The sequence below is a fragment of the Castanea sativa genome, chromosome 1, assembly GCF_040712315.1.
Source record: "Castanea sativa cultivar Marrone di Chiusa Pesio chromosome 1, ASM4071231v1".
In the NCBI taxonomy this organism is placed as follows: Eukaryota; Viridiplantae; Streptophyta; class Magnoliopsida; order Fagales; family Fagaceae; genus Castanea; species Castanea sativa.
Genome location: NC_134013.1, coordinates 1,505,879 through 1,532,102, shown reverse-complemented (window position 1 = coordinate 1,532,102; position 26,224 = coordinate 1,505,879). Strand labels below are relative to the sequence as shown.

The 26,224-nt window shown below is 40.2% G+C and overlaps 1 protein-coding gene and 1 pseudogene across 1 annotated transcript; both read right to left on the bottom strand.

The window, feature by feature from the left end:
* Nucleotides 1-1,410: 1,410 nt before the first annotated feature.
* Nucleotides 1,411-2,472, bottom strand: LOC142621440 (uncharacterized). The gene has a single exon (XM_075794703.1). It carries the CDS (start codon nt 2,470-2,472, stop codon nt 1,411-1,413), a length of 1,062 nt encoding a protein of 353 aa, XP_075650818.1.
* Nucleotides 2,473-2,659: 187 nt separating this feature from the next.
* Nucleotides 2,660-26,072, bottom strand: LOC142621362 (putative protein phosphatase 2C 72; annotated as a pseudogene).
* Nucleotides 26,073-26,224: the final 152 nt, after the last annotated feature.

The following is a 26,224-nucleotide window of genomic DNA, read 5'->3' as shown; positions in this document are numbered from 1 at the left end:
ATCCAAGCAATCCTTAAAGAAGGGACCAATTAGCATTCACTACCCTACCCCCATATTTCTCATAATCTACCAAAGCTTCATTAAAATTCCCTGCAATAATCCATGGACTTCTATGCAAACTAGCCACATTAACAAGATTATTCCACAACACATAACGTTCATTAAATCTAGGACTAGCATAGACAGCAGAGAAAATGCATTCAGAGTCAGAAGGTCTCACCTTGACAGAGACATGAATTTCTTGCTCGGTGGTGTCAAGTGGTTTTACTATGACCTTATCAGACTTCCACAACAACCATAGCCCGCCTGCGTACCCTATAGTTTTCGTATGGATGGCCTCGTCGAAAGGAAGCCTATCCGCGATCTCTTTAGCTCTGTCCCTGCCAACACGAGTTTCCATTACAATAAGCATGGCTGGATTATGGTGTTGAACCAACTCCCTTACATGGTTCTGAAATTCGGGCTTCAGAGTACCCCTACAGTTCCACGCAATGATATTCATGACTAACCAATGACTGAGAGTGCAGCGATCATCAAAGGGAGGCAGAAGCCTCGCCTCTGCCATCAAAATCCATCCCATTTTCCTCACAAGATTCATTGTGTTGCCCAATAACTTGGTTGCAAATAGCTATTTGATCAACCTTCTCCTTGTCAAGAGAGTCATCACCGGACCGATTACATCTAACATCGCGATTTGATGAGTGATCTCCCCAATTAGCTTCCATTCCTCCTCTGTCTTTGGTTCTTCAAACAAGTAAGACCACCATGGTTTCATCATTGCTCCCCACGCTGGGTCCGAAAATGGAAGGCTGACCAATCTTGCACTCCGACGAATTTTCGTTAGCGGCGAACTCCATCTCCATGCTTCCTTTAGCTTGTACTTGATCACCATCGTTTGGATTTCCACAACCTTTTCCTTCAAGCATATTACCCATTTCATTTCGTGACTTGCTGAGAAAAAGAAATTCTCCATTATTGTTTAGTGGTAGGTGTTCTTTCGTGGGAGACCAAATGGTCTTAGGAAGCTGCCTGCCTTTGTTACCTTCTCTAGAATCGGCGCTTCTAGAGTTTGCTGGGGCTGCCCTAAGTCTTGCCAAGACTTTTTTACCCCTGATGGATAATGGGCCTTCATTACTTTTATTTGTTCCTTCCTGAAATAGGCCCAATTTGTTTGGGCTCTCAACACTTCCCCTTTCTCCTCTAAGGCCCGAGCATTCTTTGGATGATTCTCCAACATACACCAGCCCATCATGAGCTTTCCTTTTCCCTTCAGTAATTTTTTGACTACCCGAGCCAGGTGTCAGCTTGGCCGCTCCTTCCGTGGTAGTACGCTTCTCAGTGCCTTCATGCCATTTAGCATGCATGGAATTAGTGGGACTGGGACTGGGAATGTACCATTTGTCCTTTCTACTACTGGTTTTTTTTGCGACTCACCACCATCCAAGGACCATACGTGTCGTCCTTTGGGTCCACATCATGATTAACGCATGGCCTGGGTTCCTTGGCACAATTGTCTTCCCTGTTTGGACTATCTCGATCTTCTAGTGTGGATGGATTTTCCGACGCTGGCTTCTTGACCGTGTAGAAACACTCCTCCCTTCGGTGACCGATGCGACCACAAGTGAAGCAAAACCTGTTGAGAACTTCATAAGTTACTGGTTGTTCAAAATTATCAACCAACACCGCATTTGCAAGCGGTTTCTCAATGTCCACCTGAATACATAATCTTGCATATCTACCCCTTGTCTCAGTTGCTGTGTGAGTGTCTATTCTAAGAACATTCCCAATGGCTTGGCTGATGATAAGAAGGGCTTCTGTGTCGTTATACTTGATTGGAAGTTCATTAAGGTGGACCCAAACGGCTACTGAAGACACCATCGTCGTAGCTGGTTTAAAATTTGGCACCCAAGGTCTTATGGACAGGAAGTTTTCTCCTATGAACCACGGCCCATTCTTCAATACAACATCATGGTCTTCCTTAACTAAGAAGCGGATGAGAAAGAAGTCCTTGCCAAGATCAATGCAATCTATTCTTCCTACCGGCTTCCATAAAGCAAGGATTTTGGCATGGAGAAAGTTATAGCCCACTGTTCTCCCATACACCTTAACAATCAGAGCCTTGGACCACGGTGCTCGGATGCGTTGTTTTAAGCTCTGGGAAATTTTTGCAGTAACAAGACCTTCCCTCAGTTCCCTTATCGCATCGCTTTCCATGTCCGTTTCATTGGAACTTGGTGTCATTTCGGTCTCCTCTCTATCCCTCAGATCGAAAGCTTGTGCAAAAGCTCCTGGTATCTCGCCTATAAGTTTATCCTTAAAGGACAAACGTGGGTGGATAGCGTCAGAAGCAGCCAGTGGCTCAACGGAGGCCTGCTCAGTTGTATCGTAATGTTTATCTTTAACTTTCTTGTTACTACGGATGAGTTCATTTTTTTCCTCACTAGAAAGGGAGAGAGCGTTTTCTCTCGCCATACGTTGGAGTTTCCAAGTGAAGAATGTAGTTCATTTCCTTCTAGTCACCGTTTTTGTGATATATTCAGATACTCTTGACTAACATGCACTCTTTTTTTCATCTTGTTAAATGTCAAATGATAAGCTTGTTGGATTAGGATTGAAAGGGAATCTCAAATCTGAATATTTTCATTTATTTTTTCCCCCACTGAGCTTCTTGATACAATTAATTATCGTGCTACTCAACAAGTAAACAGATGCACTAGTAAATAGTTATATAGTTGAAAGCAATTGTTGTGTATTCCTTTGCCAATCAACTAGTTTTTTTCCCAGTAATTGCTCTGATTTTTGGTTTCCAAATAATAAAAAAGAACTGTTCCAAGGCCAAAACAAGGCAGGAACGGCCACACATTCAAATAGAGGAAGAAATGCTGCTAGCTCAAGTCTCCACTGGCACAATAAAAATGTTGCTTCTTTTGTAAAAAGAGGCAAGTCGCAGTGCAGTCATCTACTTTTGCACAAGGGTATCTCTTTTTCCATGTGGCAGTAGCCGCCTCCACCACGGTTCTTGCTGCTGCCTGTTCCCTATCTGCTGCCCACACAATTGATGCAACTTGATTGTTATTGAGCACATCCCAGAACTAAATTTTCAGGCACAAACGATGAAAATAAAACGCATTATACTAATTAGCAATACAATGAGAAGGAGAATGAAAAAGTATCTGACACTTGAACATGTACAAATTAAAATTTCATTCAATTTGCACTTACCCCATCAGTTGCAAGAATGATGAATTGGTCATTGGAAGTTACACAGTGATAGTAGATATTGGATATGGCAATTATGCCATGGTTTTTGAGTATGAAGTCTCCGATAGCTCGTGACATGGCTAGGCCTGGAGAGTCATCGTGGGGCAGCCACACTCGTTGGACATGTGGTTCTTGCCTTAATGCAGCCACCCGGCCATTGCAGTTCCTTATTCTTTCTGATTCACCTATGTCAGAAATGAAAATTGATTAGTCACTGAAAAGTTATCTAAAATTAGTAGGTCCTCAATGGTAAGGTGAGTGAAATAACAAGGAAAAAAATTCACAACTGTGTAGTTGACATGTTACAATTGGTGAAAATAATGGTAGTGTCAATAACAAGCCAATGTAAAAGTGATATTGTTCCAATCATAACTTATCACATCAGCAGTTGCGTAAAGATTGTGAAAATTTGTATCTAATTACTTGTATGGATCAACTCCTTGGTGTGACAAGTACCATAGCAAAATACTATGTAGTATATACCCCCAGCCCTACAATTTTTCAATGCATATAATGTTGGGAAGTAAATGAGGTCTTACAAGGTAAGCCTGGCTTTAAGTCAGTGGTTAACTGGATGGCAGTAACTCCATCGTTGGTGATTATCCCCAAGACAGCTCTGGAGTCACCTAGATTAGCTATAATAAGATCTTCATCCTGTTTACTTTTCCAATTTTAGAAAGAAAGCAAAAATTAAGAAACAAATTGAAAAATTCATAAGAAGTAATTCGTTCATCACTACTTGGCCTTTTTTACCTGTCTTATGACTACAACAGCAGTTGTTCCACTACAAGAGCTGTCCAACTTCTTTTGTAGTTGTACCTCCTTGTCCATCAACTTGAAGGCACTGATACAAGCCTCTTTCCATATGTGAAAATTCTTGCTTGGTCTTAATTCACCATCTATTCTCTCAACATGGTTCTGGAAAGTGCTATCATTTGCTACCGTATAAGTCTTTGCAAGAGCATTCCTTTGGCTTAGTAAGAGCGAAGGCAGGCGGTTACACACTATCTTGCTAACTATGTGACCATTCTTCCCTAGGAATGGCAACGGGTCGGGTTCGGGCCGGGTTTTTGCATACCCGGACCCGACCCGCGGGCCAAGACCCGGAACCCGGACCCGGCCCGATTATTAATCGGGTTTTTTTCCCGGGGCCCATACCCGCCCCGCCGGGCCCCACGGGCCCCGTTTATCTTCTTGGGCCCAAATCTAGCCTAACAATTTTTTTTTGAAGCCCATTAAATTTTTTCCCTAGATTCAAGCCTATTCAAGCCATTTAACATGGCCCAAATGCCAAAATTTGGCATTTAGGCCACATTATAGGGCAACCAAATCAAACCAAATTATAAGTTAATCATAAATCAATAAATCACAACTAAGATTTTAAATCAACAAATCACTTAAAAAGTTACAAAATAAATCCCACAAGTCTAGGAAATTACAAAATGTCTTATCCTCCAACTAACAAATGAAAAAGACTAAGAAATTCTTACAAAATGTCTTATCCTCCATAACCGGGTTTTTATCCGGGGCGGGTTTCGGGTCGGGTTTCGGATTTTTTTTATAAAACCCGGACCCGACCCGAACCCGCTTCGGGTTTTTTTAAAAAAACCCATACCCGACCCTATTCTTTATCGGGCCGGGTAAAATCCGGCCCATTAGGGTCGGGCCGGGCCGGATATCCGCGGGCCGGATCTAAATTGCCATCCCTATTCTTCCCATGCCCATCAAAAACTCCACAGAAAGCTCCATCTTCCACTCCATAGCCCTTATTAAAGAAAAAAGAATTTATGTTTCAAAACTAATAGTACAGTACTACAAGTTAGTTGAAATTATAGTAGTTTTAAAAGCCATTGATTTTTAGCTAAAAATCTAAGATTGTATACCATGGTAAATTGGATTTCACCAGTGGTGTATGGTCCAATTTTTATCTAGGAAACTTTTGCATGAACTTTTATGGTATACCTTTGGATAGCTTTAAAATTTTAAATGAAGAAACATATCATACAATGATTTAATTGCCACAATATAAATGATTTTGAATTGCCTATGAAGAAACATGAGAAACGAAATTGAGAAGTTGACTTTTCTCGTGAGAATGTAGACCAACTTAAATTCTAATTTAAGCACAAGCTGTAAAACTAGGGACCATAGATACAATTTGAGAGAACCATGTAACAAAACCTGGTAAAGAATGGCAGCATCTTGGTTTAGTCCTTTGCTTCCTTGCTTAGAGTAAAGAGAGCCAAGACCCAGAGCTTCATTAGAAACATTATTTCCTTGGAAGAATATCACATTTTCATGGCTTTCTTCAGCATCATGAATCTCCTTTGATGCAACTGATATGCAGATTCCCGTTGCAACTTATATTATTTGTTCTATTTTTATTTTTCACTTTACTTTTATAGTCCAAGGATAACTGAAGCAGTTTCCTTAATCATGAATCCAAGGACCCCAAGATGCGCATGTTATAGCAAAATAATGATTATAAGGGGTAGATAACTGTAGAAGTGGCTCCCAGAGGTCAGAAAGCACGCTTTAGATTCAATAATTCACAGTTTTTTAATTGTTGTGTATTATTTTAGGCCAGCCCAAGATTCAGTTGAAGGGACGCATGATGTGTATTTTCTCTTTTTATAAGCTGGTTCTTTTTACATGCATGATGCACCCCATGGAACTCAAATCCATGTTCAAACTGACAAACTTGCACACCTTTTTCTGTTTGTGACAGTAATTTTCTATATCCTTTTCATGCATTTAATCCTATTCTGTGATATCAAATTAAAATTACTGCATGCAATTTAGTATGGACTTGATTTTTTATTTATGAATCATCTAAATTATGTCACGTATTGAACTATGTCTAGATTCTAGAATTGAATGATAGTTAAAACTTGAAACTCCAATTTGTTAGTTACTTCGCTTGTGATCATGTACATGATGACTTTATTTTCAGGTAAATTTGAATTGGCCCTTTAACTTATATGTTTATCAGCTTATTTACAATCTTTTAAAGTCTCACTTATCTAAATACAATTATTATTTTGCTAATTTTTAGCAAAAAGTTAATCCAAATGCATACGAAATTTATTAAAAATGAAATGTCTGACCCAAAAGCTAAACAAGCTTATATTAACTTATTGCTTGAGTGGGTGATCAAGAAATGGAGGAATAAACAAAGGTTGATTCCTATCAAAATGTGAATAAGATAAAAGATAGTTGTTGACCATTGACCAATGGATCCATTTCCTTTCCCTGTAAAGTGCATCAACTTGGTCAATGGTCAACAACTATCTTTTTCTACGACTTTTTCTTAGGTACTATGACTTTTTCTACGCATTGGCCTTAATACGATCAATTTTTTTTCTTTCAATAATTATTGGACTATCACCTGTGAAAAATAGCATCACAAATTTTTTTACACCCTTTTCCTATTATTGTGACGCGGTAAGATGTGATTAATAAAAAAAAATAATAATGAGTTGACAGATAAGTGATGATTTTTTTTTTTACTGAATAAATAAATGATAGTTAATTACTCATAGTTTGATATATTAAAATTGTGATAAAAAAATTGTAGATTAATTTATGATCTTAAAATTACTCAAAAATGAGTGGTAAATGCAGCTAATGTAACGAGAAATGTTATGTCCATAACATTTTTATAATATTTTCTACAAAAAGTTTTAAGTGATAACTTATTACTGGTTATTATTGTTGAGACAAAAAATTAATCTTAGTAGTAGATTCAAATGTAAACCAATAATAATTAACCATCTATAATTTGTTGTAAAAATATTGTGAATGTAAAACCTTTTTTTTTCAGAAACAAACACACATAAAAGAGTGGAAAAAGGGTTTGTAGACCTAGATCTTAATAGGTAGTCCATCACAATTTGTTACATAAAATAATTTTAAAAAATTAGTCTCTTTTTTTCTTAGCCAAAATAAAGCAAAAGTGGTTTGGTTTACAATATGGAAAAGATTTTTTTTTTTTTTGAGAAGAAAATAGCCTACTAATAGAAAATGTAACTAATATTTATTATCAAATGATGTCTCCTATTAATTAGCACCACCCATAAAATTATTTCTTCTCTCTCATTTTTCTTATAAATTGGGAGGTAATGGGCACTAGAGGAAAATAAATCCCCCCCCCCCTTTCCCTTTCTTTTGTCACTGTTCATTCCAACCAAACACTTGATATACTTTCCTTACTCCCTAGTTATTTCCTTTTTCTCTTTCTTTTTTTCCCCTTCAAATCAAACATAAAAAAGTCTGGATTGCTTTCAATTTTGGTGTTATAATTTGTTATTTAATTTATGTTTGTGACTGATCTAATTGTTAAGAGAGAGGAAAAATGCATCATTTTATTAGTGCTTAAATCAATCACAAATATGTACGGAAGGAATATTTTGAAAATGGAATTAAATTTGATAGACCAAAGTAAAAACAACCTTAAACTTATTGTCAAAAGTAAAATCTACTTTTTTCTTTTAACACAAATATACTTTGGGTCCGTTTGGATAGAACTTATTGCTGAAAACTGAAAACTGAAAACACTGTAGCAAAATAATTTTTAAATGTGTAAATAGTGTTGCGGGACCCACTTTTAATAAAAAATTGCTAAAAAAGTACATGCACAATGCGCGCACAGTACGCGCATAGTGCACGCACAGTACGCGCACTGCGCGCTTGTCCCCGCAGCAGCCAAAAAAAAAAAACAGCAAAACATGGACGCAACAACTTTAAGCTGCATCCAAACGCCCTCTTTCTTTTCCTTTAATTTTGGTCATATTCTATTTTAACCCTTGAAATTTGAAAAATTTCCCTTTTAATCCTCTAAAAATTATAAACATATCAAGCTTATCCTCACATGTCCTTTTCCTTATGAATTAGAATTATCTAAATTCAATAAAATTACACGAACTCTGTCACGGCAGTAAGGTTATGAAAATATTAACTTTGTACTTTTACACTATTTTAGACTACAGCCAGTATTTTTCAAATTTCAAGGATTAAAATCAAATATGACCCAAATTTTATTAATAAATTGTATATATTCACCTCTTTTTTCTTTCATAAATCATAATATTGTTTGAATTGGTTCAAAATTAAGCAAGATATATTTTCATAAAATATCATTTCTTTTATTTTAAAGATAAGTATTTTATTTTATCCTCACATTGATTCATTAGTCGAGTTTACATTTAATATAAGTATTAATCAGGGTCAACTTTAAGTTTATGTCACTTGGCCCCCCTATTAATTGTTTTTTTTTCTTCTAAAAATGTCAATTTGGCTTATCTTCAAAACTTTTTTAACCAAACATGTCCTTTTGTTTTAAATATACAATAGTAAGTGGTAGTGAGTTTTTTTTTTTTTGAGAAAAAGTAGTAATAGGTTTTAATCTCCACTTTTTATTTAGTTAGTGGATGATGTAGCAATTTTTCATTAAAATAAAAGAAAATTTCAATTAAAAAAGTATTAGAGATAAGCCAAACCTCACAAAAAATGGATCAATAATTGGTTTTGCACATGTGAGGCATGCGACCCCTGAGCAATTTTATTTTAAATCCAAAAATTTTAAGGATAAAATTTCGCAATTGAAAATTTTAAGACTAAATTGCGATAAATGAAATTGCAATGAGGTAATTGTAATCTATAAAATAAGGATCTTGAAGAATAAATTTGTCTATGAAATACAAAATTTGTTCATTTGCCATGGGTCTCTTTAGACCGTACCCTTAGTTAATTTCCATCCAAACTAAAAGTTTGTTCAAACCGATATAATTAACCCTTTCTTAGTTTCTTTAATTAATCAGGGCATGGTGTAAGTTTTTTTTTCCAAAGCAAACCTACTTTACTTTTGGCTAAGAACTCAAACACAGGAAGGAAATAAAAAGTTTTTTGTACTATGAAATTATTGATGAACTTTGTCATGTGTCTCTCTTATTGAATTCCAAAGGATAATGAGATAATCTTACAAGTTACGACTAAGACTTGTAGGGAAACTATCACAATCAATGTACATAAAAACAAGATTGAATATTAGATGATAAAGCAATGATGCCGACACGAGAAGGAATTTCCTCTCCACACTGCTTTTGTGTTTGCCTGCGCTCTTTCCTTATCTTCATTGGGACAACTTTTGTTTAGTAAAATAATTTTTTTTGTATGGATGTAAGGAAAACTAACTTAATATCTAGAAAATATATATATATATATATATATTTTCTAAATTATATAATAAAACTGCACATATATAAATTTTTTCTCAATAACCAATGTGTTTCTTGAGTGAAAAAAAAAAAAAACTAATATATAATTTCTTTTTTTTCTTTTTTGGGTTGGGTGAACAACTGATATATAAAGCTTAAGTTGTCAGAGAAAAATTAAGTTTTGGTTTACTGTAAGTGCACAACCGCACAGGACCCAAAAACAAGCATGGGCCAGCCTAATGAAATTTTTAAACAACACGAATTTGTAGAGTGTGCTTTAAACCTAGGTTAGAAGTGTATGGGGATTAAATGACACACTAAAAATTGCCAGTACTCGAAAGTAACAAGGAGTAATGCAAATAGGCCTCCTCGGACGTAAGCCGAGAGTTGTTCTTATATTATATCTCTCTCTTTGTCTTTTTTCTCTTTTAGATTACAAAAAGTTCCGTCCCGTTTCTGTTCCAGGTCCCTCCTTAAATACTCCTCTTTTTAATACTTTATACACGTGTTGCCCCAACTCCTCCCTTAGCCTAGATATTTCTTTTCTTAGTGCCTTTGAACAGTAACTAGAAGTTTCCCTTCCACTATTCAAGTGTCACTTCCCCATTAATGCGGCCAGGGTGGTAGGTGCAGGGTCTTTAATGTGGAGGTAACAGCCTTTACCTTTGACATTTTTCCAACATCGGTGCTTCTAGGACATTCAAGGGTTCACCCCCTTTAACCATTGGTCTTAACCGTGTCATTCCCTAACCTTTACCATGAAGTCCTGGGTTCTCTGGTGTCAGTCCGAGGGGAAAAACATCCTCGGCTGGATCCTCGGATCCTCGGCGTATGGGCCGACCCGAAGTACTAGCAAGCCCTAAACTCAAGAGCAAGTCGGCCTTCCTTAGCAAGACCAAACGGCCCACATTCCTATCAAGATCTTTTTACTCCCCACAATAGCCCCTCAAAACTCTAATTTTCGACATCCGAGGAGAAAAATAGGGTTTTGATCTAACGAGGATCCACTCCTACCACTTTATAAGTGATGGCACGTGTGGAAATCGTTTCGCGTCCCAGAAGATGCCACTTGGCCGTTTTATTTTCAAAAACGCGCGCATTTATTACTGTAAGTTACTTTTTGGTCTCCCATGTTCAACGGTGAGATGGGCATCCAACGGTCCTCGTTACTCCACGAAATTTTAGGCGGGACAAACATAATTTCGAGGCCGCCTTTTCGCACGTCGTGACGCTTCGGGAACCTGCGCCTTCATTTAATTCCTCAGGGGGTAATCCCATCAAGACATCAGCCATCATACCTTACTTTGCAGAAATCCGTGGAGATTTGCACACCTTCAACCTTGTAAGTTCTTACTCCTATTCTTAACCTTTTCTCCTCGATATTTGTCCTCGGCTATCACTACAAACACTCTCCCTTTTAGAGTTTAGTCTATCGTCCCTCTGCAATGGGAAAATTCAAGTGTCTAGTTGATACCGCCGCTGGGATGGAAGGTTTTAGAGCCAAATACCATATTCCCAGCGACGTAGGGTTAAAATACTGCCCGGCAACAGCCGTGGCCGGTTCTAGGAAAGAGGGAGAGGTTATCATTCCTATGATAGCCTTTATAGAGGGTGGGATGACCCTACCAATGAAACCTGTAACTAGGGAGTACCTCCACAACCATCGGTTGTGTCCCGATCAATGCCTCCCAAACGTTTTTAGAGTTCTAGGTAGTGTAGATGCTCTAAACGAGCAGATGGGTTTAAACCTCACATGGCACAATATCGTGTTCCTATATGAGTCCCATAAACTTTCTAAGGTAGGTTATTATATTAAATCTCGGTCCAGCACCGTTAGACTAATCTCCTGTCTGCCCAAATCAAACAAAGGCATGAAGGACGACTACTTGATCGTGTCCGGGAACTGGCACGACGGCTTCCACTGCCCAGTTGAGTGGGGGGATCCAGGTGCGACGCCGTAGGATTAATCTCCCCACAACTCAACTTCTCTTAACACACACATAGAAATGCGTATTCGCACTTGCTTAAATTTGTTAAACTTCTATAGAAATCTGACCAAGTTTGTTTGTTTCGATGTCTTTTTTGCAGATAAGCAACACGTGCGTCCTCGTCTAAGTCACTGTAACATCGCAGATCTAAACCGGGTACTTCGCTCCGAGGTGTTCGTTAGTGAAGACCTACAACTCCGAGCTGCTCACCTCATTCTAGGGTACACCCCCCTTTCCAAAGACTTCCAGGAGATAGAGGACGCCATAATTGCGGGCGACCGAAGACGAAAGAGGATAAACGTAGCTCGGCCCCACTTTTTGGACGACCGTGACCTCCCGGACGCTCCTAACACCATTTTGTACAACCGGCCGATAGCAGCAGTCCCCCTCGCCGTGCACTCACAAGCAACTGTCGTTCCAGAAGAGCAGGTGTCTTCTTCACATACACTTGACGACGAAATAGACCAATTCCATCTCGAAGACACCGAGAGACCTCACGGGAACCAGTTTGTGGTACTTTCCGACGAGGAGGAAGAAGCCACCGAGGCCTCTGGAATTGCAGGGTTTGTGGTTGCCCTTCCCGAGGACGAACTTGAAGAAGACATGGGAAGAATGGAGGGTCTCCTCACCAATAGGGCTGCTAAGGTTGCAGAGAAAAAGAGGGGGACGTCTCAAGTTCCCCCATCCTTACCACCTCCTCCTCCTCCAGCTGAGCCAAAGCTGCCAGCCGAGGATCCCAAGAAGAAGAGAAAGGGGGATATTGAGGGGACGACTAATAAAGACCCCAAGAAACCACGCCAACAACTCCCACCGGCCCAGCAGCAGAAGCTGGACAAGGGCAAGGGTAGAGCCCGCTCGGTTGAAATCGGGGAAATCAGGGACGAGGCTGAAGTGCGCCGAGCACCGACCACCTGGTCCCTAGATCTAAGGCTGGACGGCGCTCCCATCTCCTGCCAGTCCAGTATAAGGGCGGTTCAACAAGGCCATGCCCACCACCTGGCCGAGGTCCTGGAACGCCCTCTCCTGCTGCCCAAGGACATGGAGACCTTGGAAAAAATGGGCCAGCCACAACTATTCCTCTTCCTAAAAAGAGACTTAGCGCTGGTAAGTGTTTCTCCTTTTAACAATATTTATAAGTAAGTTTGTTTTTGTTATTCCTAACTCCATCATACTTTGTTACAGGCTATTCAGGAGGTCTTTGTAGCTGAAAAGTGTATTGAAGACACTCGAAAAATAGCCAGAGCTGAGCTCGAAATCAGGGTGGAGACTGAGAAGTCCTTGGGTACAGCCCTTGCCGAGAACGAGAAACTGACCTCGGAGGTAGCAGATCTGAGGAGAGAGAAAAATGGGGTCGAGTCAAACTTGAAGACTATGAAGACCCAGATAGAAGGACAGCGCAAGCTCCTTCGTGAAAGAGATGAAGAGCTCTCCCAAGCTCAAAGGGAGTGCTCGGATCTGAAGAAGCAACTGGCGCTGATGAAGGAAGAAGCCAGCTCCTTCCAACTCTCTCTTCAAGCTGCCAAGCAGGCAAGTTTCGATGAAGGGGTAGCAACCACCGAGGAGCAGCTGACAGAGGAGTTCGCGGCTTTATGCCACGAATACTGTCAAAAAGTATGGGGGGAAGCTTTAAACGTAGCAGGAGTTCCCCAATCTTCGGATTTGAGGAAGTCCGAGAACGTTTGGCTTCCCCTAGAAATACAGGAGATTGAAGAGGCTCCTGCTGCTACTCCTACCCCTGAGACAACTCTTCCTGCTCTACCTCCAGTGGTCCCACAAAGAAATTCCCTCGATCCTAGAACCTTCGGTTCCAATAAAGAGAAGGAAGGAGGAGTGGATGCAGAGAAGGACTTGAGCCGCAAAGGGAACCCAACGTCCTTCCAACAAAGACAGCGGATAAAGGAAAGCAGGTTATGACTCCTTTTGAGCTGGAGTTGAGAAAGACCGAGGGCACTAGTACCTTTCAGCAAGATCCTCCTCCAACAGCTTAGGACTTAGCTTAGGGCTTCTCTTTTTCCATTTTTTGAATTATATATGTAATGCATACTCAACTGATTAATGAAGAACGATTTCGTTTACCTTTCACTTGGATTGTATCTGTTTTTACTTTATTCTTTTTGTACTTATTACAAAAGTTTCCCATTAAGTCACATCAAAAGTTTCTCAGAGTATAAAAATCTAACTCCAAGGATTGCACAATCATAACTTCCACATAATCATGCGTATATCATTAAAGATTTAATACAAGGTGACATGGTTAATACATTTAAATAATGCCTCAATTAAAAAGAAGAAAGGACCTCATATAATGATTAAACCTTTGTAATGCATATCACAGTATCTAGTAAGATGTAAGATCCGAGGACCATTCCTTACACAAATTTACTCAACACTTAAGACATAAAACTTAATATCCGAGTTAATAAACAGTAGCGTATTAACATCCAGACACAATCAGAAGTTAACTTTAATCAAAGTCGTAGTCCGAAGACAAATCTCAAGCAATCTTTCGTTTAATTCTTAAAAATTGTAACTGTAAATGTTAATTTTCCCAAAGTAGGAGGTCCGAGGACCCGGCATAACTAAGGTTCTGTTTAACAAATGATAAGACATCAATTTCCACAAGGTTTGTGGTCCGAGGACTGCACTTAACCAAGTTTCTGTTTGATTCTTTAGAACAGTAACTTCAAATGTTAATTTTCCCAAAGTAGGAGGTCCGAGGACCCGGCATAACTAAGGTTCTATTTAACAAATGATAAGACATCAATTTCCACAAGGTTTGTGATCCGAGGACTGCACTTAACCAAGTTTCTGTTTGATTCTTAAGAACAGTAACTTCAAATGTTAATTTTCCCAAAGTAGGAGGTCCGAGGACCCGGCATAACTAAGGTTCTGTTTAACAAATGATAAGACATCAATTTCCACAAGGTTTGTGATCCGAGGACTGCACTTAACCAAGTTTCTGTTTGATTCTTAAGAACAGTAACTTCAAATGTTAATTTTCCCAAAGTAGGAGGTCCGAGGACCCGGCATAACTAAGGTTCTGTTTAACAAATGATAAGACATCAATTTCCACAAGGTTTGTGATCCGAGGACTGCACTTAACCAAGTTTCTGTTTGATTCTTAAAAATTGTAACTTCAAATGTTAATTTTCCCAAAGTAGGAGGTCCGAAGACCCGGCATAACTAAGGTTCTGTTTAACAAATGATAAGACATCAATTTCCACAAGGTTTGTGATCCGAGGACTGCACTTAACCAAGTTTCTGTTTGATTCTTAAAAATTGTAACTTCAAATATGAGAGCTAGCCATAACTTTGAAATATTAATTGACAAAAGCTCATTTGATTAATAATAATACCTTCTAAGATTATTTACATTCCATGGACGTGGTACAATTCGTTCGTCTAGGTCAGCTAGCCTATACGACCCTATGCCTGCTATTGAAACAATGCGATAGGGGCCTTCCCAGTTAGGTCCTAGCTTACCCCATGATGGGTTCTTAGAAGTGCCTACAACTTTCCTTAATACAAGATCACCAGGTGCAAGTGGCCTTAGCTTCACGTGGGCATCATATCCTCGTTTTAGCTTCTGCTGATAATAAGCCAATTGGACCATAGCTGCCTCACGCCGTTCCTCAAGTAAATCAAGATCTTTCTCTAGAAGTCCCTGGTTATTCTCTGGGCTAAAAGAACTTGTCTTTAGAGTAGGAAAACCAAATTCTAGTGGTATCACCGCCTCGGCTCCATAAGTCATAGAGAATGGTGTTTCTCCAGTGGACCTGCGCGGTGTGGTCCGATATGTCCACAGGACATGAGGGAGCTCTTCTACCCATTTGCCTTTCGCATCATCCAACCTCTTCTTGAGCCCGTTGACTATGACCTTGTTAACGGCCTCGGCCTGCCCATTTCCTCGAGGATAAGCTGGGGTAGAGTATCTATTTGTGATGCCCATGTCACCACAGTACTGCCTAAAGGCGTTGCTGTCGAATTGAACGCCATTGTCTGAGACAAGTGTATGCGGTATACCAAATCTAGTAACAATATTTTTCCATATAAATTTCTTGGAATCAACATCTCGGATATTGGCTAAGGGCTCAGCTTCAACCCATTTAGTGAAGTAGTCTGTCCCTACGAGCAGCCATCTTTTGTTGCCAGCAGCTCTCGGAAATGGCCTTACAATGTCCAGGCCCCATTGTGCGAAAGGCCAAGGGCTGGAGAGAGGGTTAAGAACCCCTCCAGGTTGGTGGATATTAGGGGCGAACCTCTGACATTGATCACATTTTCTGGCATAGTCCTGAGCCTCCCTCTGCATATTGGGCCACCAATAACCCTGAGTCAGGGCTCTATGGGCTAAGGACCTTCCCCCAGTGTGACTCCCACAAATTCCTTCATGCAATTCCTCCAGTAATGATTCTGTTGATTCAGGGTGTACACACAACAAATACGGTCCTGAAAAGGATCGTTTGTATAACTTCTGGTCCTCGGACAACCAGAAACGCGGCGCCTTTCGACGTACCTTTTCTGCTTCGACCTTGTCTTCAGGAAGGATGTCATTTTTAAGAAAAGATATGATCGAATTCATCCAGCTAGGACCAGGCCTTATTAGATGGATGCGAGGTGCATTAGCAGTTACAAGAGAAGGTTCTACCAGATCCTCAACGAGAATAACCCTTGGTAGACCTTGAGCCGAGGATGTGGCCAATGTAGCCAAAGAATCTGCATGAGTGTTTCCACTCCTAGAGACGTGAGCTAAGGCAAAGGAGTCGAATTCAGCTTGCTGACGTTTAACCTGGGCCATATAGTCCTGCATCCTGGGGTCTCTAGCCTCCATGGTCCCCATGACTTGGCCGACCACTAACAGAGAGTCCGAGAACACATGGATTTCCTTGCCACCCATCTTATGTACCATTTTCATGCCTACCAAGACTGCTTCATACTCGGCCTCATTATTAGTAGCTGAGAAGGCCAATCTCAAAGATTTTTCAAAGACAATTCCTTTAGGGGACATTAGAACAAGTCCAACACCAGACCCTTTATGATTAGCAGCCCCATCCACATAAACTTTCCAAGCCGAGGGCGATACGGCTGTGATCACACCAACTGATTTTTCACCCATGTGTGCTTCCTTTGAAGTTTCTTCTAACAATGGTTCAGTAAACTCTGCCATCAAATCAGCGAGGACCTGACCCTTCACCGAGGTGCGAGGCTTGTATTTAACATCAAAAGCTCCCAAAATGGTTCCCCATTTTGCCACCCTGCCAGAATAATCAGCACTACGCAACACAGCCTTGAGAGGCAACTGGGTCAAAACAACCACAGTATGAGACTGGAAATAGTGAGGAAGTTTGCGCGTGGCGTGGACTACTGCCAGAAGCGCTTTTTCCAAGGGCAAATAGCGCACCTCGGCCTCATTCAAGGACTTACTAACGTAGTAAATCGGTCTCTGCACTCCATTTTCATTCCTTATAAGGACTAAACTCACCGCATGACTAGCCACTGCCACAAAAGCGAATAAAACCTCGTCCACCTCAGGGCGAGATAAGATGGGTGGCCGAGAAAGATATTGCTTAAGCTGTTGGAAAGCTACCTCGCAGTCCTCGGTCCACTGAAACCCTTTCCACTTGTTCAACAACTGAAAGAAAGGACGGCACCGGTCAGCTGACCGAGAAATAAATCTATTCAGCGCAGCAATCATTCCGGTCAATTTTTGAATCTCTTTTGGGTTCCGAGGCGGCTGCAAATTCTGAATAGCCTTAACCTGCACTGGGTTTACCTCTATCCCCCTATGAGTAATCATATATCCCAAGAATTTTCCAGACCCCACACCAAAAGAACACTTGGAGGCGTTAAGGCGCAACTTATATTTCCTTAACATCTGGAAGGTGTTGGCCGAGTCTGTCATGTGCGAAGGTACTGTCTTACTCTTCACCACCATGTCATCCACGTATACTTCTATGGTTTTCCCCAGTTGCTGTTCAAACATTCGGGTCATCATTCTTTGGTAAGTAGCCCCAGCATTTTTTAACCCAAATGGCATGACCTTATAATGATAATTCCCTGTTGGAGTAATGAAAGCAGTCTTCTCCTGATCTTCTAACGCCAAGGGAATTTGGTGGTAACCCTGGAAGGCATCCAAAAAACTCATCCGAGGATGTCCGACAGTAGCATCTACCAGTTGATCAATCCGTGGCATTGGGAACAAATCTTTAGGACAGGCCTTGTTCAAATCAGTAAAGTCCACACATACTCTCCACTTGCCGTTCTTCTTCTTAACAATAACAGTATGAGCCAACCATTCAGGGTAGAAAACTTCTTTGATAGCCCCTGCCCTTTTGAGTTTAAGAACCTCTTCCTTCACAGCCTCAGAATGTTCTCGGGATGATCGCCGAGGTGGCTGCCTCCTCGGAATAATGGCCGGATTGACGTTTAAATGATGACAAATAAAGTTTGGATCTACGCCCGGAGCCTCATAGGGGTCCCACGCAAAGACATCTAAATTATCCTTCAGAAATTTCAACAACTCCATCTTCTCTTGGTGTGGCAATCGTATGCCAACTTGGAATAACCTCTCTGGATCATCTGTTATTACAAACTTCTCTAACTCCTCACAAACAGCCTCATCTTCTGTCATCGCTCCAGGTGCCTCCGGAGCTGTTAATTGCTATGACTCCTGGATGGGCAAGGTTGATGACTCAATTTCTGACTGACGAAGCACCGCAGCCGATATGCATTGCCTAGCCACTACCTGGTTGCTGAGGATTTCCTCAACATGCTCCCCCTAGGGGAATTTCACCTTAACATGTAAAGTAGAGGAGACAACTCCCAAGGCGTGCAACCATGGCCTGGCGAGGATGGCTGTATATGGAGAATACGTGTCAACCACGATGAAATCTACCTCAACCGTTTCTGTGCCGGATTGAACGGGTAAACGGATCTGTCCCTTCGGCACAACGGCCCTTCCTTCGAAGCTTATAAGTGGGGAGTCGTAAGGAGTTAAATCTTCCAACTCCAACCTCAGCCATTTAAATAGATCAGGGTACATGATATCTGCACCGCTGCCCTGATCTATCATCACTCTTCTCACATCATAATTCCCTATCCTGAGGGTAACCACAAGAGCATCGTCATGGGGCTGGATAGTCCCTACTTTATCCTCCTCGGAAAAACCCAAGACAGGTAAAGTACCCTTTAATCTCTTCGGCCTGCTACCCACATCCTCGGCCTGCAGATGGGAAACCGCCATAACCCTAGTGGGACCTGAGCCGGTCCTACCAGGTGCAGCGAAGATAACATTAATTGTTCCCAATGCTGGCCAAGATGAACTATTCCTCTGGTTGTTTGAACCAACTTGACTGACCTGCCCGGTGGGCTGACACAAGTGCTGCTTTAACTTTCCCTCACCGACGAGCTGCTCTAGATGGTTCCACAGGGTCCGACAGTTCTCGGTAGTGTGGCCCACATCCTGATGGTACTGACATAAAAGGTTTTGATTTCTTCTCGCAGGGTCCCCTGCCATCTTGCCGGGCCATCTGAAGAAGGGCTCTTTACGAACTTTTTCTAATAACTGATGCACTGGTTCTCGGAACACAGTATTTACAGCCTGGGGTGCCGCCGAGCCGGATTGTCCGAAGTAATCCCTCCTCGGCTTGTTGTGATATCTGTCCGACCTGAAATCCCTTCTCTCCTGCGGGATAACCTTCTCCTTTCCTTTCCCCTGCTGCTGGTCTTCCTTTACCCTTTTATATTCATCAATACGATCCATAAGACGGCGTACGCTGCGGACGGGCTTTTTCGTCAAAGACTTTCTCAGGTCGTGATCAGTAGGGAGGCCCACCTTAAAGGTATTAAGGGCCACCTCATCAAAGTCGCCATCTATCTCATTAAACATCTCCCAGTATCTGTCGGAGTATGCTTTTAGTGTCTCCCCTTCCTTCATGACCATGGATAGCAACGAATCCAATGGTCGAGGGACTCTGCTACAAGTAATAAACCGCGAAGCAAATGCCCTAGTTAGTTCCCCAAACGAGCCTACAGACCCCGATTTGAGACCGTTAAACCATCTCATAGCCACAGGTCCCAAGCTGGAGGGGAAGACTTTACACATCAGAGTCTCGTTGTGAGAGTGCACTGCCATCCTTTGGTTGAAGTGACTCACGTGCTCCACCGGATCAGTCCGGCCATTATAGATGGTAAAGGTGGGCTGGGTGAACCTCCTGGGAAGCTTTCCCCTCTCAATCCTCCGTGAAAACGGAGATTTAGAGAGCTGGTGCAACGCCCTACTCATGGTATCGTTGCCTAAGCCCCTAGAACGAAACTTCTTACGTCGGCTTGTTGGTTGATCGTCCTCCTCACCGGAGGATGTTGCGCTGGTGGGGGAACGTGACCTCGAACTGTGGACAACCCCCCTATCTTTCTCTGAGGAAGAACTAGACGAGGACGGGGAAATCTTACGTTTAGCACGGCATAACTTCCTCTTCAAACGATTGATTTCCTTCTGCATGGATTTAGAACCCTCATCGTGAGTAGTGCTACCTCCTCCATGAGTATGGCTAGCGCCTGGGTATTCTGTATGGACGCTTCCCTCACGATCCCTACGATGTTCAAGACGTTCAAAGTGATCTTCCGGTTGTGATCCTTGTGACTCTGCATGGTGAGAGCCTAAGCCTGCCATAATATCCCTACCTCTTCTAGACTAGATTCCCACAGACGGCGCCAATTGTAAGTGCACAATTGCACCTGGACCCAAAAACAGTTATGGGCTCAGGCCCAATGAGCCTTAAACAACACGAATTTGTAGAGTGCGGGCTTTAAACCTAGGTTAGAAGTGTATGGGGATTAAATGACACACTAAAAATTGCCAGTACCTGAAAGTAACAAGGAGTAATGTAAATAGGCCTCCTCGGACGTAAGCCGAGAGTTGTTCTTATATTATCTCTCTCTTTGTCTTTTTTCTCTTTTGATTACAAAAGGTTCCGTCCCGTTTCTGTTCTAGGTCCCTCCTTAAATACTCCTCTTTTTAATACTTTATACACGTGTTGCCCCAACTCCTCCCTTAGCCTAGATATTTCTTTTCTTAGTGCCTTTGAACAGTAACTAGAAGTTTCCCTTCCACTATTCAAGTGTCACTTCCCCATTAATGCGGCCAGGGTGGTAGGTGCAGGGTCTTTAATGTGGAGGTAACAGCCTTTACCTTTGACATTTTTCCAACATCGGTGCTTCTAGGACATTCAAGGGTTCACCCTCTTTAACCATTGGTCTTGACCGTGTCATTCCCTAACCTTTACCATGAAGTCCTGGATTCTCTGGTGTCAGTCCGAGGGGAAAAACATCATCGGCTGGATCCTCGGATCCTCGGCGTATGGGCCGACCCGAAGTACTAGCAAGCCCTAAATTCAAGAGCAGGTCGGCCTTCCTTAGCAAGACCAAACGGCCCACATTCCTATCAAGATCTTTTTACTCCCCACATTTACCATAGAGGAAACTTTGAATATACTACTGAATTCAATTTATATGCCTGCTTCCTATTGGCTAATGACACATTTTATTTTTGTATATACGACATAAGACATGATTTGACATGTAGAATTGATTTTTTATTAATTATTTAGTACCATCCAAATACCAAGAAATATATTTTATTTCAGAGGGATTTACTCCTAAATTTCTTATCTAATGGTAAGTGTAAGTGCACAATTGCACCTGGACCCAAGAACAGTTACGGGCTCAGGCCCAATGAGCCTTAAACAATATAAATTTGTAGAGTGTGGGCTTGAAACCCAGGTTAGAAGTATTGAGGGTTTGATGACAAGCTAAGAACTGCAAATATTCATAAACAACAAACAGATATTACAAATAAACTTCCTCGGACGTAGGCCGAGAGCTCTCCTTCTCTTATGTCTTTTTCTTTTCTTTTAGATTCAAAAAGAAGATCCCTCTACTGTTCTAGGTCCCTCCTCTTAAATACCTCTCTTTCTGATACTTTATCCACGTGTTGCTCCAACCCCTTCCCCCTAGATATTTCCTTTCTTAGTGCCTTTTCATAGTGACCAGAAGTTTCCCCTCCACTGTTCAGGGGTCACTTCCCCATTAATGCGGCCAGGGAGGTAGGTGCAGAGTCTTTAATGTGGAGGTGACAGCCTTTGCCTTTGGTGTTTCTTGAATATCGGTGCCTCTAGGGCATTCAAGGGTTCCCCCTTATAACCATTAGTCTTCAGGGAGTTGTGCCTTGACTTTTATAACGAGGTCTCAAGTTCTCCTGTGTCTATCCGAGGAGGGAGTCACCCTCGGATGAGTCCTCGGATCCTCGGCGCATGGGCCAACCCGCAGTACTAACAAACTCTTAACCCAAGAGCAGGTCGGCCCTTCTTGCTACAGCCCATAGGCCCATTACCCACTTGGGTCCTTTTACTCCCCACAGTAAGATATTTAAACAATTAAACTAATTAAAATCCGAGGAAATAAATAATCTTGAATATCTTGATTGGTAGTGCCTTGTATTTTTTTTTATAGATAAAATAAAAGTTTAACATATGTGTGTTTATCAAATTTTATTTTATTTTTGAGAGATAGTTTCATTTTTAAGTTTCAACCTATAGTATCGACTCTAAATCTTTCATTCGTTAACAAGAGATTTTGTCAATTGAATCAACTAAAACTTACATGTGTGTTTATCCATTGAGTTAAGTGAAACTCATATATATTTGTTAATAATGAAAGCTAACTAGTCTTGTTATATACTCCTGTTGGACCCTAGTGGCTTTCATGGTGAAGTTTCATCTGTGTGGCTTTTTTTTTTTTTTGGTAGAAGACGAACTGCATTAAAAACTAAAGGAGAGCAACATACAATTGAGGGTAGAGCCTCTCACAATATACTCCAAGACTGTCATAATACATCAACATATTCCTGTCCACAAGCAGACTATTGAAAATAATAAAATCATAATTCAGATCCGAGCCTTTTCTAGCAAGAGCGTCCACACAATTGTTAACTTCATGAAAGCAGTGGCTTATCCTCACTTGAAGAATCTGGCTGATGAGGGTCCTGCAATTCAAAATAAGACATCCATATGTGGCTTATTTTAGATGTCTAATTGTATTTATTACTGAGAAACAAAGCTCTCAAAGTCATTTGCCTTTCATGGTTCTTTGATTGATTTTAAGCCTATGCATTGACCGCACTGTAACAAGAGTGTCCGCACACTTGTTAATTTCACGAAAGCAATGGCTCGTCCTCACCTGATGAATCTAACTTATGAGGGTTATACAATCCAAAATGAGAGATGCATGTGTGATTTATTTTAGATGTCTAATTGTATTTATTACGGAGAAACAAAGTTGTCAAAGTCATTTGCCTTTCATTGTTCATTTGCCTCTCGCAAGAGCGTCCACACAATTGTTAACTTCATGAAAGCAGTGACTCATCCTCACTTGAAGAATCTAGCTGATGAGGGTCCTACAATCCAAAGTAAGACATCCATATGTGGCTTATTTTAGATGTCTAATTGTATTTATTCCTGAGAAACAAAGCTGTCAAAGTCATTTGCCTTTCATGGTTCTTTGATTGATTTTAAGCCTATGCATTGACCGCACTGTAACAAGAGTGTCTGCACACTTGTTAATTTCACAAAAGCAATGGCTCGTCCTCACCTGATGAATCTAACTTATGAGGGTTTTACAATCCAAAATGAGAGATGCATGTGTGATTTATTTTAGATGTCTAATTGTATTTATTACGGAGAAACAAAGTTGTCAAAGTCATTTGCCTTTCATTGTTCATTTGCCTCTCGCAAGAGCGTCCACACAATGGTTAACTTCATGAAAGCAGTGACTCAACCTCACTTGAAGAATCTAGCTGATGAGGGTCCTACAATCCAAAGTAAGACATCCATATGTGACTTATTTTAGATGTCTAATTGTATTTATTACTGAGAAACAAAGCTGTCAAAGTCATTTGCCTTTCATGGTTCTTTGATTGATTTTAAGCCTATGCATTGACCGCACTGTAACAAGAGTGTCCGCACACTTGTTAATTTCACGAAAGCAATGGCTTGTCCTCACCTGATGAATCTAACTTATGAGGGTTTTACAATCCAAAATGAGAGATGCATGTGTGATTTATTTTAGATGTCTAATTGTATTTATTACGGAGAAACAAAGTTGTCAAAGTCATTTGCCTTTCATTGTTCATTTGCCTCTCGCAAGAGCGTCCACACAATTGTTAACTTCATGAAAGCAGTGGCTTATCCTCACTTGAAGAATCTGGCTGATGAGGGTCCTGCAATTCAAAATAAGACATCCATATGTGGCTTATTTTAGATGTCTAATTGTATTTATTACTGAGAAACAAAGCTCTCAAAGTCATTTGCCTTTCATGGTTCTTTGATTGATTTTAAGCCTATGCACTGACCGCACTGTAACAAGAGTGTCCGCACACTTGTTAATTTCACGAAAGCAATGGCTCGTCCTCACCTGATGAATCTAACTTATGAGGATTTTACAATCCAAAATGAGAGATGCATGTGTGACTTATTTTAGATGTCTAATTGTATTTATTACGGAGAAACAAAGTTGTCAAAGTCATTTGCCTTTCATTGTTCATTTATTGATTTTAAGCCTATGCACTGACCGCACTATAATTAAGCTCCAGGGGTGATGGGGATTGGCCTGTGGTCCTGTGGACCATCAGTGCATGTTAAAAGGGTTCATTTTCATGATTGATTAGAGTAATATACGTATTTAGAGATAAATAAAGGTGTCTATGTTCAACGAACCTATATATGACTGAATCTAAACGTCTAATGTTTTTTTTATATATATAATCGAATGTATGGCTGAATCTAATCAGTAAAACACTTTTTTTTTTCTCATAAATAAATAATATAACCTACGAGAAGTTCAATCGGAGACGCGATCTACTCATCTTTTCATAGACAACAAGGATGTAGGATTGTAGGTACCTCTAAAATAGTGTGTTTCTGCCATCTAAAGAAAAATCACCCACCTAAAATGTTTGATAAGAAAATAAAAAATCACCCACCTAAAATGTTTGATAAGGAAATTTCACATTAAGCTATCATAAAGTCAGTCATTAACGCATTAGGACAAAATTCTTTCCAAACCCACGAGTCACCGGGTGATAACTTTCAAAATAATCATTTTCTTTTTTTCTTTTTTGTAAATTGTACTCTTAAAGTTTGGGATGGTTAAATTTTACACCTTAAAATTTTAGAATTCGAAATTTACCTTCTGAAGTTTAAGGGTATTTGGATTTTACATCTTAATATTTCAGAATTTGGATTTATCTTCCTAAAACTTGAAAGTGTTTGTATTTTATATCCCCAAATTCTAAAACTTTTGAGTGTAAAATTTTAACACTTTCAAACTTTTAGAGTGTAATATCCAAACACCTATAAAATTTAGGAGGTAAAATACAAATTCTGAAAAGTTAAGATGTAAAATCCAAACATCCTCAAAGGGGATACACGTGATCGTATCAGTAAGTTACTATTGGGGGTAGCAATAAATTTAAAGTTAAATTTTTTGTAAGATCTTCAATTCTCTATTAGTGGATTTATTTATTTTGAGGATAGCTAGATCAAATCCTCCCAAATCTTTACCTTGAAATGGTTCATTTCATTGGTTTTTCTAGGTGATCATATCATTGTATTCTTTACATTTTCGCTTTGTATGATATGATATTTTCCTATTTAATCTAGATTTCATAATTAACCTAAGTAACTACTTGGCTAATTTACTAGGATTAAACAATCAGTGTGAACAAACAAACAATTCGGACCAAGGCGTGGATTTCCACGCTCATTATTTGGGTTTGTCTTTTTAAGTTGTAACCAAGGCAATCAGAAGGTCTCAAAGGTCAACAAGAGCATCACTGGGTCTTTCTTGTGCCTTAATTTACGTGAGAACATAAAGGAAATGCTGTATGGGATTTTGGTGTGGTTATATGTGGGTTGGGTATTGACTGGGAACTAGGTTTTTGTTTGGGATGTTGGAAAGGATTGGGAAAAACATTGTGCTAGGCTTGAAGATGGCCATGCAACATGAAACCAAAGAGGTTTAATGCTTGATTGGCAGAGGTCAATAACTGAATCGATGGGGCAAGGTGAGTCATTGATTTGTTCTTTCATGCTTGATGGGCTGAGGTCAATTGCTTTTATTTCCTTAAACATAAAAGAATGGTTCGTGCATTGTGATTTATTGTTTCATGCCCAATTAGTATATTTCCTTACTGAATATTAATTAATAACTAGATGCTTGTTGTTGGATTGTATCTTTGATCACTGAGATACTTTTTATAATTGAATATTCTTAGTTTACATTTTTTATAAAAGTCCTTTTATCATTTTTACGTGATGAGTGATGGCAACCAAATGTGAAATGGAAAAGTGAAATTGGAAAACTGGGAAAGAAAAACCTGCAAGAAGCGCTAATTATCATCATCCGTCCAAAAAAAACCCTGCATATTGTCAGCATGGAAAGTTGGAAACAACCTACATGAATGGATTGACAGCAATACCACATTTGTAAATGATAGATCCCCAGAACTTGGGAGTTTATTCGTGTTCTCCACAAAGAACAATAGCCACTCAGACATAGCAGTTAGCCGTATAGCAAAAGTTCAGTTTAAATAATTGGCAGAACTTTGGAGTTTATTCTTATTCTCTATTAACGCTCGTTTATTTCAGTAATGATATTTTTTAGAAAATGAGTTATTTTCTAAAAATCATTTTCTATAAAACTATCTCA